The sequence below is a fragment of the Scomber japonicus genome, chromosome 19 (assembly GCF_027409825.1).
Source record: "Scomber japonicus isolate fScoJap1 chromosome 19, fScoJap1.pri, whole genome shotgun sequence".
NCBI classification, from domain to species: domain Eukaryota; kingdom Metazoa; phylum Chordata; class Actinopteri; order Scombriformes; family Scombridae; genus Scomber; species Scomber japonicus.
The window spans coordinates 3,812,731-3,827,838 of record NC_070596.1 but is presented as its reverse complement, the minus strand read 5'-3'; the positions used below and the strand labels follow the sequence as shown (position 1 = coordinate 3,827,838).

At 38.6% G+C, this 15,108-nt stretch overlaps 1 protein-coding gene across 3 annotated transcripts in view; it reads left to right on the top strand.

The window, feature by feature from the left end:
* pam (peptidylglycine alpha-amidating monooxygenase) overlaps positions 1-15,108 on the top strand; it is a 95,792-nt gene that overhangs the window by 24,808 nt on the left and 55,876 nt on the right. For all 3 annotated transcript variants that reach the window (XM_053339425.1, XM_053339424.1, XM_053339423.1), the window contains exons 11-15: positions 5,257-5,337; positions 5,419-5,495; positions 7,467-7,570; positions 9,399-9,592; positions 9,790-9,849. In XM_053339425.1, coding sequence (XP_053195400.1) covers positions 5,257-5,337; positions 5,419-5,495; positions 7,467-7,570; positions 9,399-9,592; positions 9,790-9,849 — 516 coding nt within the window. The remainder of the gene's footprint in view (positions 1-5,256; positions 5,338-5,418; positions 5,496-7,466; positions 7,571-9,398; positions 9,593-9,789; positions 9,850-15,108) is intronic.

The window sequence follows — 15,108 nt, the reverse complement described above, 5'->3', positions numbered from 1 at the left end:
ATAACATATTGGTAATAAAGAACCTACAACAAATAGGGCACACTTCAGTCAGCATTACTCTCCAGCAGTGTCAACCAAGAATAAAGTCTAAACCAGTTCATCTTGGTGGTGTACAGACTGGTTTGATATTATTCTTGATGATTTCACACAACCGAGAAAAAATACAACAATGTGTCTGTGAAACTGCATATAAAAAGTATGAATTGTGGTTTATTTTGTAGTTACAAGTTTAACTTTTTCGATCATTAGGCTACCATACAAGCGCTAGATTCCCCTGCTGCTCTCCTCCTCTCCTACTGCTGACTGTGAGATCTGAGCAGATAGAAGCTGATAGTTCACTAACTATAACGAGGGCGCACACTACAACAAGGCTAATTGAGCCACAAGGTGTGGTTATATCATTGACATGACGCGCAAAAGCGATAGATTTGTGTGTGTGTGTGTGTGTGTGTGTGTGTGTGTGTGTGCATACATGTGCACTTTGTGCCAACCTCGGCAGGATGCTGCACACACTTTCTAGTTGTATGTAGTGTGAACTGCTCCTACACTTTAGAAGATTTCGGGCGGACCGTTTTCTCCGTTTCTGCTCAGCTCCGTCTGAAATGGTCGGCGACAGAGCGAGTGACGCATTAATCGCGCGACACAACAAATTGATAATGAAATTCGTTGCCAACACTTTTAATAATGGATTTTTATCGATTTTATTGATTCGTTGTTTGCAGCCCTAGCTCAAACAAAGATTATGAAAGAACATACATGTAGGAGGAAAAAAACAACAAAACACATTGTAGTTCAAGGAGTCTGGGGTTGCAGGTTATATTGTAGGTCTTATTGATCTGTAATGTTGAAAGAAATAAGTTTTGGATTTTTTGTGTGTGCATTCAAATGTGTTTTTGTTACCTCAGTGGGACCTTTTCCAGAATAAACATTGGCTCGTAGTCCTCAAACCCCGGTTCTAATGAGGCAAAGCATCATTTTTATGGTCCTGGTTAAGGTTAGGGGCAATGTCCCCTCTAATTTTCAAAACTCCTGAGCAGGCATTCAACACCCCTGATGACCTGCTTGAGTGACTGTGGGTGACATCTGAAGTGTACACACTATGTCTACATGGCGGTGCTATGGCCTCACCTCTCCAACTCCAAATATCATTACGACTGACTATTACTATAATGATTAATAATCAGATTATTTTGACAGCATGACCTACTGCATATCTAGATCAGTTACAGTTAATGATAACAAAAAACAGTATTGTTTTGGCAAATAGATTTTGCATTTATTGCCATATGAACAATTATGTCAAAATACCTAACATCAACTCTTAGCACAGAAGCATATGAACAATAATAATAATTCTCAAGCAAAAACTTCAATTGTAGTTACTACAGACCACTGTGTGTGTGTGTGTGTGTGTGTGTATGTGTGTGTGTGTGTGTGTGTCTGTGTGTGTCTGTGTCTGTGTGTATGTGCTTGCAGAATTGTAATGAACTGTAACTGTAACATATATGAACAATTATGTCAAAATAACTAATATCAACTCTTAGCATAGAAACATGTGAACAATAATAACTCTCAACCAAAAACTTGAATTGTTATTCTATAGACCACTGTGTGTGTGTGTGTGTGTCTGTCTGTCTGTCTGTCTGTCTGTCTGTCTGTCTGTCTGTCTGTCTGTCTGTCTGTCTGTCTGTCTGTCTGTCTGTGTGCTTGCAGAATTGTAATGAACTGTAACTGTAACGTTTTGCCAATGGGCTCCAAAGAATGAAAGAGAGGGATGAAAATATTGTAAATCACAACATAGCCGATCAATTAACACAATGCACTATGATTAAAAAGTGCAAGCTTGTTCTTCTGAGTCATGCCTGTGTAGTATGCAGAGGAGGCAAAAGTACTACAGATACTTGTGTAAAAAAGACTGTAGTAAAAGCAGACGTACTGATTCAACTCTTTACTCCAGTAAAAGTAAGAAAGATAGATCACTTCGAGTGCTCATTCACGCTCGCAGGAACAGACTTAGTTTAACTGAATGACTTAGAAGTCGCCAAATGACTTACTTTAACGAATTTCGTTAGTTTATATATTAGTTTATATATATTTATGATTTGTAAAATATTATTTTTATGAGGGTCACAGTCACAGACAATAAATTTAGCATTTCATAATTGTGGTAGCATTGGCGCATCAGATGTAATCAGAGGCGGACAGAGTACACAGCTTCCTTACTTGAGTAAAAGTACAGATACCCCTTGCTAAATTTTACTCAAGTACAAGTAAAAGTACTACGGTCAGATGTCTACTTAAGTAAAAGTACTGAAGTACTTGTTTTTAAAAGTACTTGAGTATCAAGAGTACAAGAGTACATTTTCTAAATATTGCATTACTACTGCCACAGTGCTTACATTTATGTATAGAAATGTCCTAGATGGAGTTATGAAAAATGTTAATGTTAATACCTTGGAGAATGTAAAAGGAATTGAAAGTAAAATCAAGTCATTTTCATCCCGGGCCGGGATGGACCTGCTGCGTCTTCTTCCATTGTTTCCTCCATGGTTTCGTCTCTCATCTAACCTGACCATGGAGTTGACTTTGGCTGAAGGTGATTGCTGATAGGCTGTCCCAATCAGTGGTGCCTGCACAATCCAATCACGTTTGAGAGGGAAACGACAAATTGAGTTTTTTTTTTATTTTTAGTAGAAGTAATGGGTACTCACGGTTATGGATAGAAATGTAGTGGAGTAAAGAGTACAATATTTGCCTCTCAAATGTACTTGAGTAAAGTCATGAGTACTCCCCAAAAATGATACTCGAGTAAAGTACAGATCCCTCAAAATTGTACTTAAGTACTGTACTCAAGTAAATGTTCTCCGTTACTGTCCGGCTCTGGATGTAATGAAGTCCACGCAGCACGCTGGATGCAAACTAATATTAAGCCTATAGCCTATTCATTATAATGTCCATGGACATAAATTGAGTTCCTTTGCCTTAATAATGATAAAATAATACACAAAAAATGGTCGGATTGGGAACCCATATATGCATATGTCTCCGTGTTGCATTTAGTGATACTTGAAATGACCAGGGCTCAGCTAATGTTGCCTTTTAAAAATCGTTGATTTCCCGGGATTCCCGGGATTTAAAATGTCTTATTTTCGGAAAAAATATGAATCCCCAGTGCGCGTGTTTCACAATTTGAAGCGCATATTAGGGAGAGAAAAACAGTGAAACTGGTTGGGGATATTTGAGTGTGCAACTTTTTTGTCTTCTGGGCAAAGAGGCGGGGAGCAGTGCGCAATTGCTCAGTAAAACACCTTAGAGGGAACAGTGGTTAAGGGTAAGGTGTTAATTGAGGTTAGGTTAAGCTTAAAGTTAATGTTAGACATGAATTGGTTATGCTTAGTCGTCAGCTCGGACTGTCAAGAAATGTTGAAATCTGTTTTTGCTGCTATTGGCTTTTATTTGCATTAAATAGTGTATTTTTATGAACACTTCAATCCATCTCTGGTGCAGCTAGAGCAAACTACAAAATAATAGTATAAAGAATATGAATAAACCTTGAATGTATATGATAAATGATTAGCGATGATTATAAGATATAAAACTGTTAAGTTGATAACAATGTTTTACTTTATCTAATCAAATATCTTATCTATATTATATATTTGTCATAAATTATCTCATTTGGTTAACTTTCATCAAACAGCTTTTGTTGGCATTAGAAATGAAATTCAATCTGACTCATTGAAATACAGCTGTGCTTTTTGCAAACTATTCCATCCAAATATATAATATTGTTTGCATCAGAGCTTATGAATCTACTTTATAAACAGGTGTATAAGATGCACCTTTAACATGATTTTTTTTAATTTAAAAGTGGGGTGCGTCTTAGACACCAGTGTGTCCTATTCACCAGTAAAACACAGAGAGGTTGGATCTGGATATGATTTATAGGAATGTAAAAGGCTGTCCACACTAAGAACGGTAACACTTTATATTAAGGTACACCTATTCACCATTCATTAGTTGCTTATTAGCATGCAAATTAGTAACATATTGGCTCTTAATTAGTCATTATTAAGTACTTATTAATGCCTTATTCTGCATGGCCTTATTATAAGCCATTAACTAAGAGTTTTCCCTTAATAACCTCAGAATTATTGCTTATTAGTAGTAAGTTAGGAAGTTGTTGTATATGAATTACAATCTCAATATGCTTTGCTTAGTATGGACTTTATGAGGTGGTAGTACCACAAGAATAGTTATTCTCCCTTAATACCACTTAATTAATATGGTCTGTTCTTACATAACTCCACATAACTCTAAATTAAGTCTCATTCACTTGTTCTTTGCGGTAGTTATGTGCTATAATATATTAACTAGGTGTGAAAAGGAGGCAATTTTAGATTAGGGAACATGTGTTGGTTAATAAGTGTTCAACTACTAGTGAATTAGTAATGATCAAGATGTCACTTTAGTACGGGGAACATATTCTAAGTAACAAAGACTTAATTTAGAGTTATGTGGAGTAAGTTCATACTAAGCAAAGCATATTGTGATCATAATTCATATACAACAACTTCCTAACTTAATACTAATAAGCAATAATTCTGAGGTTACTGAGGGAAAACTCTTAGTTAATGGCTTACTGGTTGTATAATAAGGCCATGCAGAATAAGGCATTAAGTAATTAATAGTGACTAATTAAGAGCCAATATGTTACTAATTTGCATACTAATAAGCAACTAATTAATGGTGAATTGGTGTACCTTAATATAAAGTTTTACCAAATACCAGACAGCAGCAGACGTTGAAGCACAATATGCAGAAGCACTCAGATGAGCAGCTTTTATTGAGCTGTGGCAAAGACACACATGATCCAAAATGGAGTCAGCTAGAACCTATCCTTTAAGGCAATCCACTCGTTTTTCTGTGAAAGCCAGCATATCAGCAGTGTCTTGATCTTTGTCATAACATTTTGACATGCCTCAATAAATGAGGTTACATCATTGTTTCATAGCCCATTGTTGACACTTTTGTGTGACAAGTGTATGCATTATTTAATTAGACCACTTATGTGTAGTATTTTGTTGGTTACATTAGCCAGCACTAATTGGAAGAAATTAAGGGACAAATCTGCAACTGGTGTAAGGCACACTTTCCATTCCATGTAATCCACAGTCCAGTACTCGTGTGGACAGAAACGTTATGTGGTGATTACAGATTGGGCCTGCCTGACATTCCGCCATTTTTCTTTGTCAGTTACAAACGCAGACATCAGCTGTGATTACACTTCATATCCCTTCTACCCCTTTGCCTTCAGGACCCACACACACCACCTTGGTAAGTCATTAAAGATAATTTAGCTGTCAGTTTCAGAGTAACTTTTATCAGTGGTAGTTTAGATGAGTGTTTCTGTTACAGGGAAAGTGGTCAGTGGCTACAGGATCAGAGATGGCAAGTGGAGCCTGATTGGAAGACAGTCTCCTCAGCTACCACAGGTAAGTTATCACATCAGAAAGCAATAAAAAACTGACATTTTCATGTCACTATGTATGTCTCTGTCTATGTAAATAATATACAGTACCAGTCAAAAGTTTGGACATACTTTCTGATTCAAGTGAATGGGAAGGTGTGTCCAAAGTTTTGACTAGTACTGTATATAATATAAGCCTGATCACCCCCCCCCCCAAAAAAAACAAAACAAAACCGTTTTTTCGTTTGCCTTAATGTAAAGTGAAGCTTCATGTTGTTTATTCATTATTTTATTGAACGTCCTCCTGCTGTCATGTGTAATTTTCAGGGCTCAACATATATATAATAATCACCACATTTCAATAAAAGTGAATGTATTAAGAGAATTGCCCTGCAGGGGTCTGTCAGGTGGCCATTCATAAATTCATTTGCTGAACTATCAAATTTATGAAGTAATCTTACTGGCCAGATCCACAAACTGCTAAATTGGTGCCTCAGACAAATTAACATTATTTTGCACACACAGACAGCCACACAACTGGGACCTTACCGTCCATGGCGTAGAACCCAAAATATTTCCACACACTGCTGTTCAGATGACTCGGGGTCATAATTATCCACTTTGCGGACAAACAAAATATGTCATTGGTTTAATTTACAGACGGTGCAAACTATAACCTACAAAACTTTTAGAGCGATTGATAAGCAATGATTTTTTCACATCATGTTTGAACAATGTTCAATATCAAATAAAAAGTGACAGTCCTAACAAGTAGTAGTAGTAGTAAAGGTAGTAAAATCTTAAAATCAATTGGAAAAATCTTAAAAATTTAATTTGGAGATTTCAGCATGGTAGGACATTGTCAGTTCCCATGCATCCTATAAAACCTGTAAAACAATTTTCGAGTCATGGGTAACACAAGGAAAATAAAGATGAAGATAAAGATACATTTATTGATCCCACAGTGGGGAAAATTCATTGTTACAGCAGCTCAAAAAATAGTGATATAGAAAAAAAACAATTGTATACAACAATAAAATTAAAAATTAAATAAAAAGGACCCTAAAATGCAATTCTAACATATATGCTGAGTGGAAGCGCTCCTTCTTACACTTGGGGTGTATTAGTCTGTCACTGAAGGAGCTGCTTAACGCCCTCACAGTCAGATGCACAGGGTGAGAGGTGTTGTCCATGATGGAGGACAGTTTGCTAAGCTAAATCTTGTGTTGTCCTGGAAAATTATTTAAACATTTTCCTATTAAGTTAAGGATCACATTAAAGTGTAAATGGTAATATTAGTTTAGAGACACAAGACATGACATACAATGTAAAGCTTTTGTAGCACTTTACAGTTCAACTTCTGAAAAGAAAAGTCATGTGTTTATTTTTGGTCTGAATGCAGCTGAATTTTCTCTATGATCTCTCATTTTTGTATAATTAGCATTTTATTGAACATTTCCACAAGGTAGACAGACAGACAAAGATAATTTCACTTAACAAGAGCCCTTTTACATAAACACACCTTCATTTAGCTCCTACATGATAGAGGTTGGGGGATACACAAAGTTAACACTGACAGATATTCAGGTTTCAGACCTGATTGATGATGTTTTTTCTGGGAGCCGTAACAGAGCTGGAATGTGACGCAGCCTGACGATGTGGACATTGCAGATTGGCCTGTCACTGCTAAACATTATATGATTCTGTTCAGTCTGGACAGAGCCAGGCTAGCAGTTCCCAATTTCCAGTATTTATTCCAAACTTCCAGCTTAATATTTAGGTGACAGACAGAGATATTTAGCTTCTCAACTTTGCAAGAATGCCTATTTCCCAACATATTGACCTATGCCTTTAATCTACTCTTTTGGTCTAACAGAAGAAGCATTTGAAATTAAAACCAGAATGCAGTGGTTTATGAAATGTTTGCATTATTTTTGTTTTTAAAGTATGGTGTTTTTTGTTGTTTGGCTCAGCAGTAAAAGTATTTTCTCTCCAGGCTTTCTATCCTGCTAACAAGGAAGTGAATATGAGGTATGGTGACACCATAGCTGCCAGATGTGTGTTTACTGGTGAGGGCAGAATCTCCAAAACATATATTGGGTAAGTTCTTCTTCAAAACCCAATGCACTAGTTCATTTTACAGATCAGGGTACCTGAACAGTAGATGAGCTCGTTTGCTTTCCTTGGACTGTGTTTTATAGAAAAATACTGTAGCTCCCAGGCATTTATCATAGGAATGTAAGATGGGCACTATAACTTTATTCCCATCATTGTCTGTTCTCCTCTGCCAATAACTTGTGGCAGAAATATGGTATTAGTATTATAGTCACTCAAAGCTGAATTATTTATATTTGAATTTGTATTCTTTAACTTGAATTAATTACATTGAAATATGAAACTGAATTTCCAAAAACTTGAATTTGAAACTAAATGCATTGTTTTGAAACTAGAGCTGATCCTCACTGAAAACTCTTTATATACTTAGACATTGTATTCTCATAATTCAATTTCAGGAATTGCAATTCAATTTCAATTTACCACACATCTGGTCATTGAAGAAGAGCAATTGAGTCACCTGACTAATTTTCAGTGGATTTTCATTTTGAAATCAATCAAAACTCAATTTAGAATTAGGAAAATAAAAGCTGATCCTTTATATTATTTTATTTTATGTGTATAAATGAAAATCGGGACTTAAAATACTTGTGAGGACTTTTCATTCTCAATTGCAAAATTGTGTTTTGTTTTTTTTTGTTTTGTTTTTGTGACCTGGAAGTTGCACCCCTAAGCTTCACAGTCTGTGTATGAAGCATAATTCATGTGAGATAGCTGTACCTCTGGGTTTTTCAAACAAATGCACTGTGTTTTACTGTGTCTGAGAAGAAGTCAAACTTTCTGGTCTTGTTTGTGTATGTTTGTGCATAATTCTATGCAGGCTACAATTCTCCCTTTGTAACCAGTACGTGTCGCAGGTGTTGCTAATTGAACGCTTTGTCTGCATCAGTTCCTTGAACTCAGTGTAGTCCATTTCTAGCTGAGCCAGGCTCTCCCCTGGGGATCAGATTCCTCCTCCTCAGAGTCCAGAATACCAGCAGGTTCACCACTGCTCTCTTTTTCAATTAGGGACTTAAAGGAAGGAAAGGCTTTTTTTGAAAGATGGGAGGTATTTTTCATTTCCTTGTATCAGAACAGTACCTTTAGTATAATAATTGATGGTCAGAACTGGATTTCTATATTTTCATACTGTCAGCCTTCCATCTCTACCAATACCTTCTTTCACTACAGTACATGATTAAAGTGGATTTCCAAGCTTGTACCACTGTGGTATAAAATATGAGGTTATTGATGGTCCTTCTACATAGTCTGCATAGAGTTCATGATGGTTCTGTTTTCATATTTTTCCTTTGTACTTTTTCTTGGCGTTAGCAGTAGTGGCAGTAGTGCAGTGGGCTGGATACTCCACTTCTCTGTGTAGAGTGTTTACCTTTTCCATGGCAACGTCTCTGTGAGCTAGCGGTTAGCAACGTAGCTAGCGATCAGCGATTTAGCTAACTGTTGTTAAAACAGGTCTACTGGAAGGGTTTTCCTTGTATAGATGTCCTGAGTCTGATAGTCCCTTTCATTGACCCAATCCCTACATTTTGGTTCAGGATTTGGTGCTCTGGTTGCTGTTGTTGTCTGCTGTAGCCAGGTAGCTTAGCTTCCCCACTTCCTCTAATTGACCTTTAATTGACAGTAATTGTTTTTAATCCTGATGCAGGTGCATGTCAAGTCTTTTTCTTCTTATAGCTGATGTTGGTAGAATTTTTAAATAATGCGTAATTTTTGGTCCAAAAATCAAAATATCTTCAAGAGCTCATCTTATCCTTGACTGAAGGCTTAGGATCTCTATCTCTCTCTCTCTCTCTCTCTCTCTGTTTTCCTGCAGTGGCACCTCTGATGATGAAATGTGCAACTTCTATATAATGTATTATATGGACAGCAAGCATGCCATCCCCTACATGAACTGTATGGAGACCGGCTCCAAAGAACTATTTGAGCGTATTCCAGCTGAAGCCAATGTTCCCATCGCTATCAGTCCAGGTCATATGAACTCAGTGATGCATATGGGACACTCAGCAGGTAAAAGGCATTAACCATTGTCTCAGATCAATACCTCAAACCCAGTGTTATCAATTTAAGTATCCATTTTGTTGTTCCATTGGATAGAATGTGAATTTATGCCAATGTAAGGTACACGCTTTTTCACACATTTATCAATTTCTTGCTTTACTTTTATTATTTCTCAAAATTGACCTGGCATTGTTATTGTCCCAAAGGTCATCAAGACAACAGATCACTGTTTGACACAAACAAAGGAGAGCAGGCTCTGGATCAAGGTGAGTTCATGGCAAATAAGTGGCATCAGTTTGTTATTACAACCACACCATTTTCTCTAGCCATCTACTATGACTGACACTGGTCATATGACATTTACGTGATCGTAGGAAAACACTGAGAGTGTGTTATTAAGAGTATACTTAGCATAAGTTTACAGAGAATAATAGTTGACATCAAGACTGCATGATTTTGAGATAACTGTACAACTGAGGAGGAGTTCAAGTACCTCTAGGTCTCGTTCACGAGTGAGGGAAGGATGGAGCGTGAGATCGACAGGCGGATCGTTGCGGCGTCTGCAGTAATGCGGACTCTGCACAGATCCGTCGTGGTGAAGAGAGAGCTGAGCCGAAAGGCGAAGCTCTCGATTTACCAGTCGATCTTCGTTCCTACCCTCACCTATGGTCATGAGCTTTGGGTAGTGACCGAAAGAACAAAATCGCGGGTACAAGCAGCCGAAATGAGCTTCCTCCGTAGGGTGGCTGGGCTCTCCCTTAGAGATAGGGTGAGAAGCTCAGTTATCCGGAGCAGGCACGTGCACACATAGGGCCCTAGGCCCCTTTTTGCCTCGTATTAAAAAGTGCCCTCTCTCTCTGTGTGTGTGTGTGTGTGTGTGTATGTGTATGTGTGCGTGTGTGTTTATTTGTTTGTTTTAAATAACATTAATAAATTCCTGTTAGGGATGTAAAAAAAACAAGAAAACGGCGGTACAAAAACTGTACCCATTTCTTGTAATACGGGGTTGTTGTGTGTGTTGAGCCTGCTGCTTCTTTATCTGTTGCGGCTCCGCTCGGTCACAGAGCCGCCGGGGGAGGGGGGGTACCTGTGAGTTATAGTTAACTAGTCGCCGTCCACTTATTCAACGTGCTTGAATATGGGTAATATTTCAGAAAAACGCTCTATTTTAGTCAATGTGTCAGCTTCTGTTTTTGCTGGACGTTGGAGCACGCCGCATCAAATCAGCACAGAGCAGATCGTGTGGGACAGGAAATCGTGTACAAAATACAAAATAAAACACCGGGTTAATTTTCAAAATAGAATGCACCCTGTTTACGACGGATCATATTTCCTTCACTACAGGTCTGAAGTACAGGTCCGAGGTTTAGATATAAAGTTTATTGTGACGTTGCTACTATTGTGTGGGCTAACAAAATAATAATAATATAGTAATTTCAGCATTCTGGGGATATAAGCTGTATTGTTACTCATGTTGACAATCATTTGTTGACACAAAATAAATGGCAATTTCATATCACTTTCACCTACAGGACACACAGCTAAGTAGTTAGCTTTCTATTAGCACTTTATTTTTTAATTTTACATTAATTTCCATATTGTGTAAAGGACCGAGAAAAAAAAAAAAATCTGCATGCACATGCTGCCCTTTTCTGACTTTGAGCCCCTGCCTCTCTATAATCATGTGCATGTCCCTGATCCGGAGGGAGCTCGGAGTAGACCCGCTCCTCCTCCGCATCGAGAGGAGCCAGATGAGGTGGCTCGGGCATCTAATCAGGATGCCTCCCAGACGCCTCCCTGGTGAGGTGTTCAGGGCACGTCCCACCGGTAGGAGACCCCGAGGAAGACCCAGGACACGCTGGAGAGACTATGTCTCTCGGCTGGCCTGGGAACGCCTCGGGATCCCCCGGGAAGAGCTGGACGAAGTAGCTGTGGAGAGGGAAGTCTGGGCTTCCCTGCTTAGGCTGCTGCCCCCGCGTCCTGACCCCGGATAAGCGGAAGAGGACGGTACGGTACGGTGTACAACTGAACAACTGCTCTGTTATGGGCACTTCTGATTTTGAAATATTAAATAACTAGATAAACTGATGCTAATAATATTGTGACCAAACTGGTTGCTGGATACAGTATATAACAAAACTGAGAACATTCCTTTGCAACGTCACTAAAATGTAAAAGTATTTCAGAATTGTATCATACAATAATTGTAGTATTTTTAAGGTGAAGTTTGGGGTATTTGATGTTATTTTTAATTAAACAAACAAACTAAGTTAAAAATACAACTTCAGTGCAACAAAACACTGCTCTCTCGGACCCCACCAGAACAGGTTTCTGCAGAAATGCAGCAGTGTATGGAGAGGAGAACTATTTTTATCAAAGGGGAATTACGATACATTTTAAATGGCGATTGTGATAGGGAATAATAGAGATGGTGCACTTGTATGTTTTTAAGTGAGTATTCATTGTCTTATTCTTGTGTACTATAGAAATGACAAGTCAAATCAGTTCTGTTCTGGTAATTGTAAATATCCCCTGTGTGGGACTTATAGTATCTTAATGATGACATGAAATAGATTCAATGTTATGATGGTTAGGGAGGGGGACAAAAAATGTCCTAATGAGTAAAGGTCAGTGTTTCCCACATATTTTTTTTAGACTATGGTGGTTGGACCTCAGTCTAAATCTCTAAGAAGATCCGGGGGCGTGCTCTTCCAGAAGAAAATTACTGTTATATCTAGGCTGCGAAACTAATCTACACTTACATCTTTTGTGCAGACATAGCCTACATGTCAACGTATCTGTATTTACTCCATTTAAATTGCGTAGCCTACAGCAAAGATTTTAGAGCGTATAATATTGATAAACTTTATTATATAGCACCTTTCAAAAAACATATTTATAAAGTGCTTCACAAACATGAAAACAAATATACACAATTCAGTTACACACAATAATTACAAGGAAATCAAGAAATAAACAAAGACAATGAATAAATTAATGTAATTAACAATAATAAAAGCATAGGTCAGAAAGAACCTAACCTCCAAAAATACATTTTTAAAAGAGGAGACTGAGGTAGCTTGTTTGATTTCCAATGGAAGTGCAATCCACAGTTGAGGAGCCCTTAAAGCAAATGCTCTACCACCCTCTGTCTCAGGGCTTGTTCTGGGGACTGAGAGCAACGACTGGTCAGCAGATCTGACAGTACGAGGAGTAAGAAGGTCAGTAATATAGGATGGGGCAAGAGTGTTCAGTGATTTAAAAGCAAGCAGTACATTTTTAAAATCAATCCTGAACACCACAGGTAACCAGTGCAATGAGGCAAGAATAGGGGAGATATGGTCATATTTACGGGTTTTAGTAAGGACCCTAGCTGCAGTGTGCAGTTTTTTGTTGTTGTTTTTTTAAAAGATTTTCGGCTTTTTGCCTTTATTGTAGCTAGTAGGTGGCAAATTTCATGAAGATCAAACAACGTTTTTGGTCACATGAGGCGCCACTAGCGTTTGGTGGCGCTACAGCGTCTACTGGCCACACCCATGCCCAGTCACATTGAAACTAAATGGGTTTCACCAGGTGTGATGTTTGCCAACAAAGTATGGAGGTGGAGACTTGTATGTTTATGGCAACCATCAACTGCCACGCCCACTAGGTATAACACAGGCGAAAATTTTATACAACTTGTCATCTTCAAGTTCTGAGGATGATACTGACTGAATTTGAAGTCTGTGGAGTCAAATCTGTATGTGTAAAGTACGAGGCATGGAAATTGTGAAAAATCGCAACTTTGAAAAAACATTTCGACTTCCTATTGGGCCTAGGTTAGGGTTCCAAGTGCGCCCGGTTTTGTGCATGTAGGAGGCGGGGCTTTAACTTTTAATGGTCCAGGGAGCGCTGTGGAGCCATTTTGCAATTTAAAAGCCCCAGATCATATCAGAAATTAACATTTGTGACTCTTGATGAATGTGCGAAATTTGGCGGGTGTAAATGGGAAAAGGCATTAGGGGGTACTACTGAGCTGTTGTGCCAAGCCCAGGGTCAGTTGTGGTATCAAATTAAAGGACTCATGAATTTTAACTTATGTGCCAAATTTGGTGAGTCTGCGAACATTATAAAGTCCTCAAAATGGTGTCGGAAAAATGAAAATCGGTGCACACCATTCAACATGGCCGACTTCCTGTTGAGTAAAAAAATTTCACAAAATTAATTTCCAGGTATACCAATGAAACCTATGGCATATGGAAATTTCATGCAGATCAGAGAAACTTTTTGGTGACATGACCCAACGTTTGGGGCTGCTGTGGAGTCGCCTGGCCACACCCATGCACAAACATGTTAAATTCTAAAATTGCCAACCAGATGTGTGACGTGTGTGCCCAGTTTGGTGAGTTTTCATGCACAGTGGCATAAATATCGACGGTGCAACCGGTGCAGCTGCACCGGGGCCCAGACACCGTCAGGGGCCCATGAAGGAAGAAAAAAAAGCTGTATTGTTTTTATGAATGAAATAGCTTCTCCAGACTTGAGACTATTGAGAGCAGCAGAGTGCTTCTCTGGACTCAGTGGACCGGCTATACTCTTTATTGAGAACAGCAGAGCAAGGACTTTGGACCTGAGCAGCGTGAGTACAGCTTCTTTTTGTTATGAAGTGGAATTAGTGGGATTTAAATCTATGGCAATGTACTTGTAACCTCATATGTTGGAAAAACGATTGTGTGATATAGGTGCCACATCCATTCATTAATGCTGTGTTTTTGTAAGGCATATAATGAGCTGTGTTTGTCTTGATGGTTATGCTTATGGACATACTGTGCAAGATATCTTTGTGTATCTTTGTTAGTGTCGGCTATATTTGAATGTTTGATAGTTTGGAGGTATCATCAGGATGTGATAGTTTGAGCCCAGGTCAGGGCAGGCTGTTAGATAAGTGTTGATATGGAGCTTTGGCTGCTGTCCGTGGTGCTGAAAGGCTGGTTTACAGGATGAGTGTGTGGACTAACTTCATGTACTGCTATAGTCTACATCAGGGATCTCCAAACTATTCCACAAAGGGCCATGTGGCTGCAGGTTTTAGTTCCAACCAATCAAGAGCACACCATTTGACCAATCAGCTGTCTGAAGACTGAGATCAGCTGATTAAATGAATCAAGTCTGGTGTGCTCCTGCTTGGTTGGAATGAAAACCTGCAGCCACATGGCCCTTTGTGGAATAGTTTGGAGACCCCTGGTCTACATGGTGACTATAGCAGTTCTCTCAAGTGGCTGTGCGTGTCTGTGTCCAAGCGTGTGTGTGTGCGCTTGTGTTGGGCGGGGGTGAGGGCACACAAAAAAAAGTCACCATGATGTTACGCTGCTGTTCATGCATATTTAGTTCTCCAAAAATGCAATTGTTTCAGGAAAAGGAAAAAAAAATAAAAATCCTATAGTTTCAATAGGGTCAGTGCTCGGGCCCTAATTAATCAAAATGCTACAATGAATATGTAATATAAAAACACTTTGAGTGGTCAGAAGACTAAAAACATGCTATGT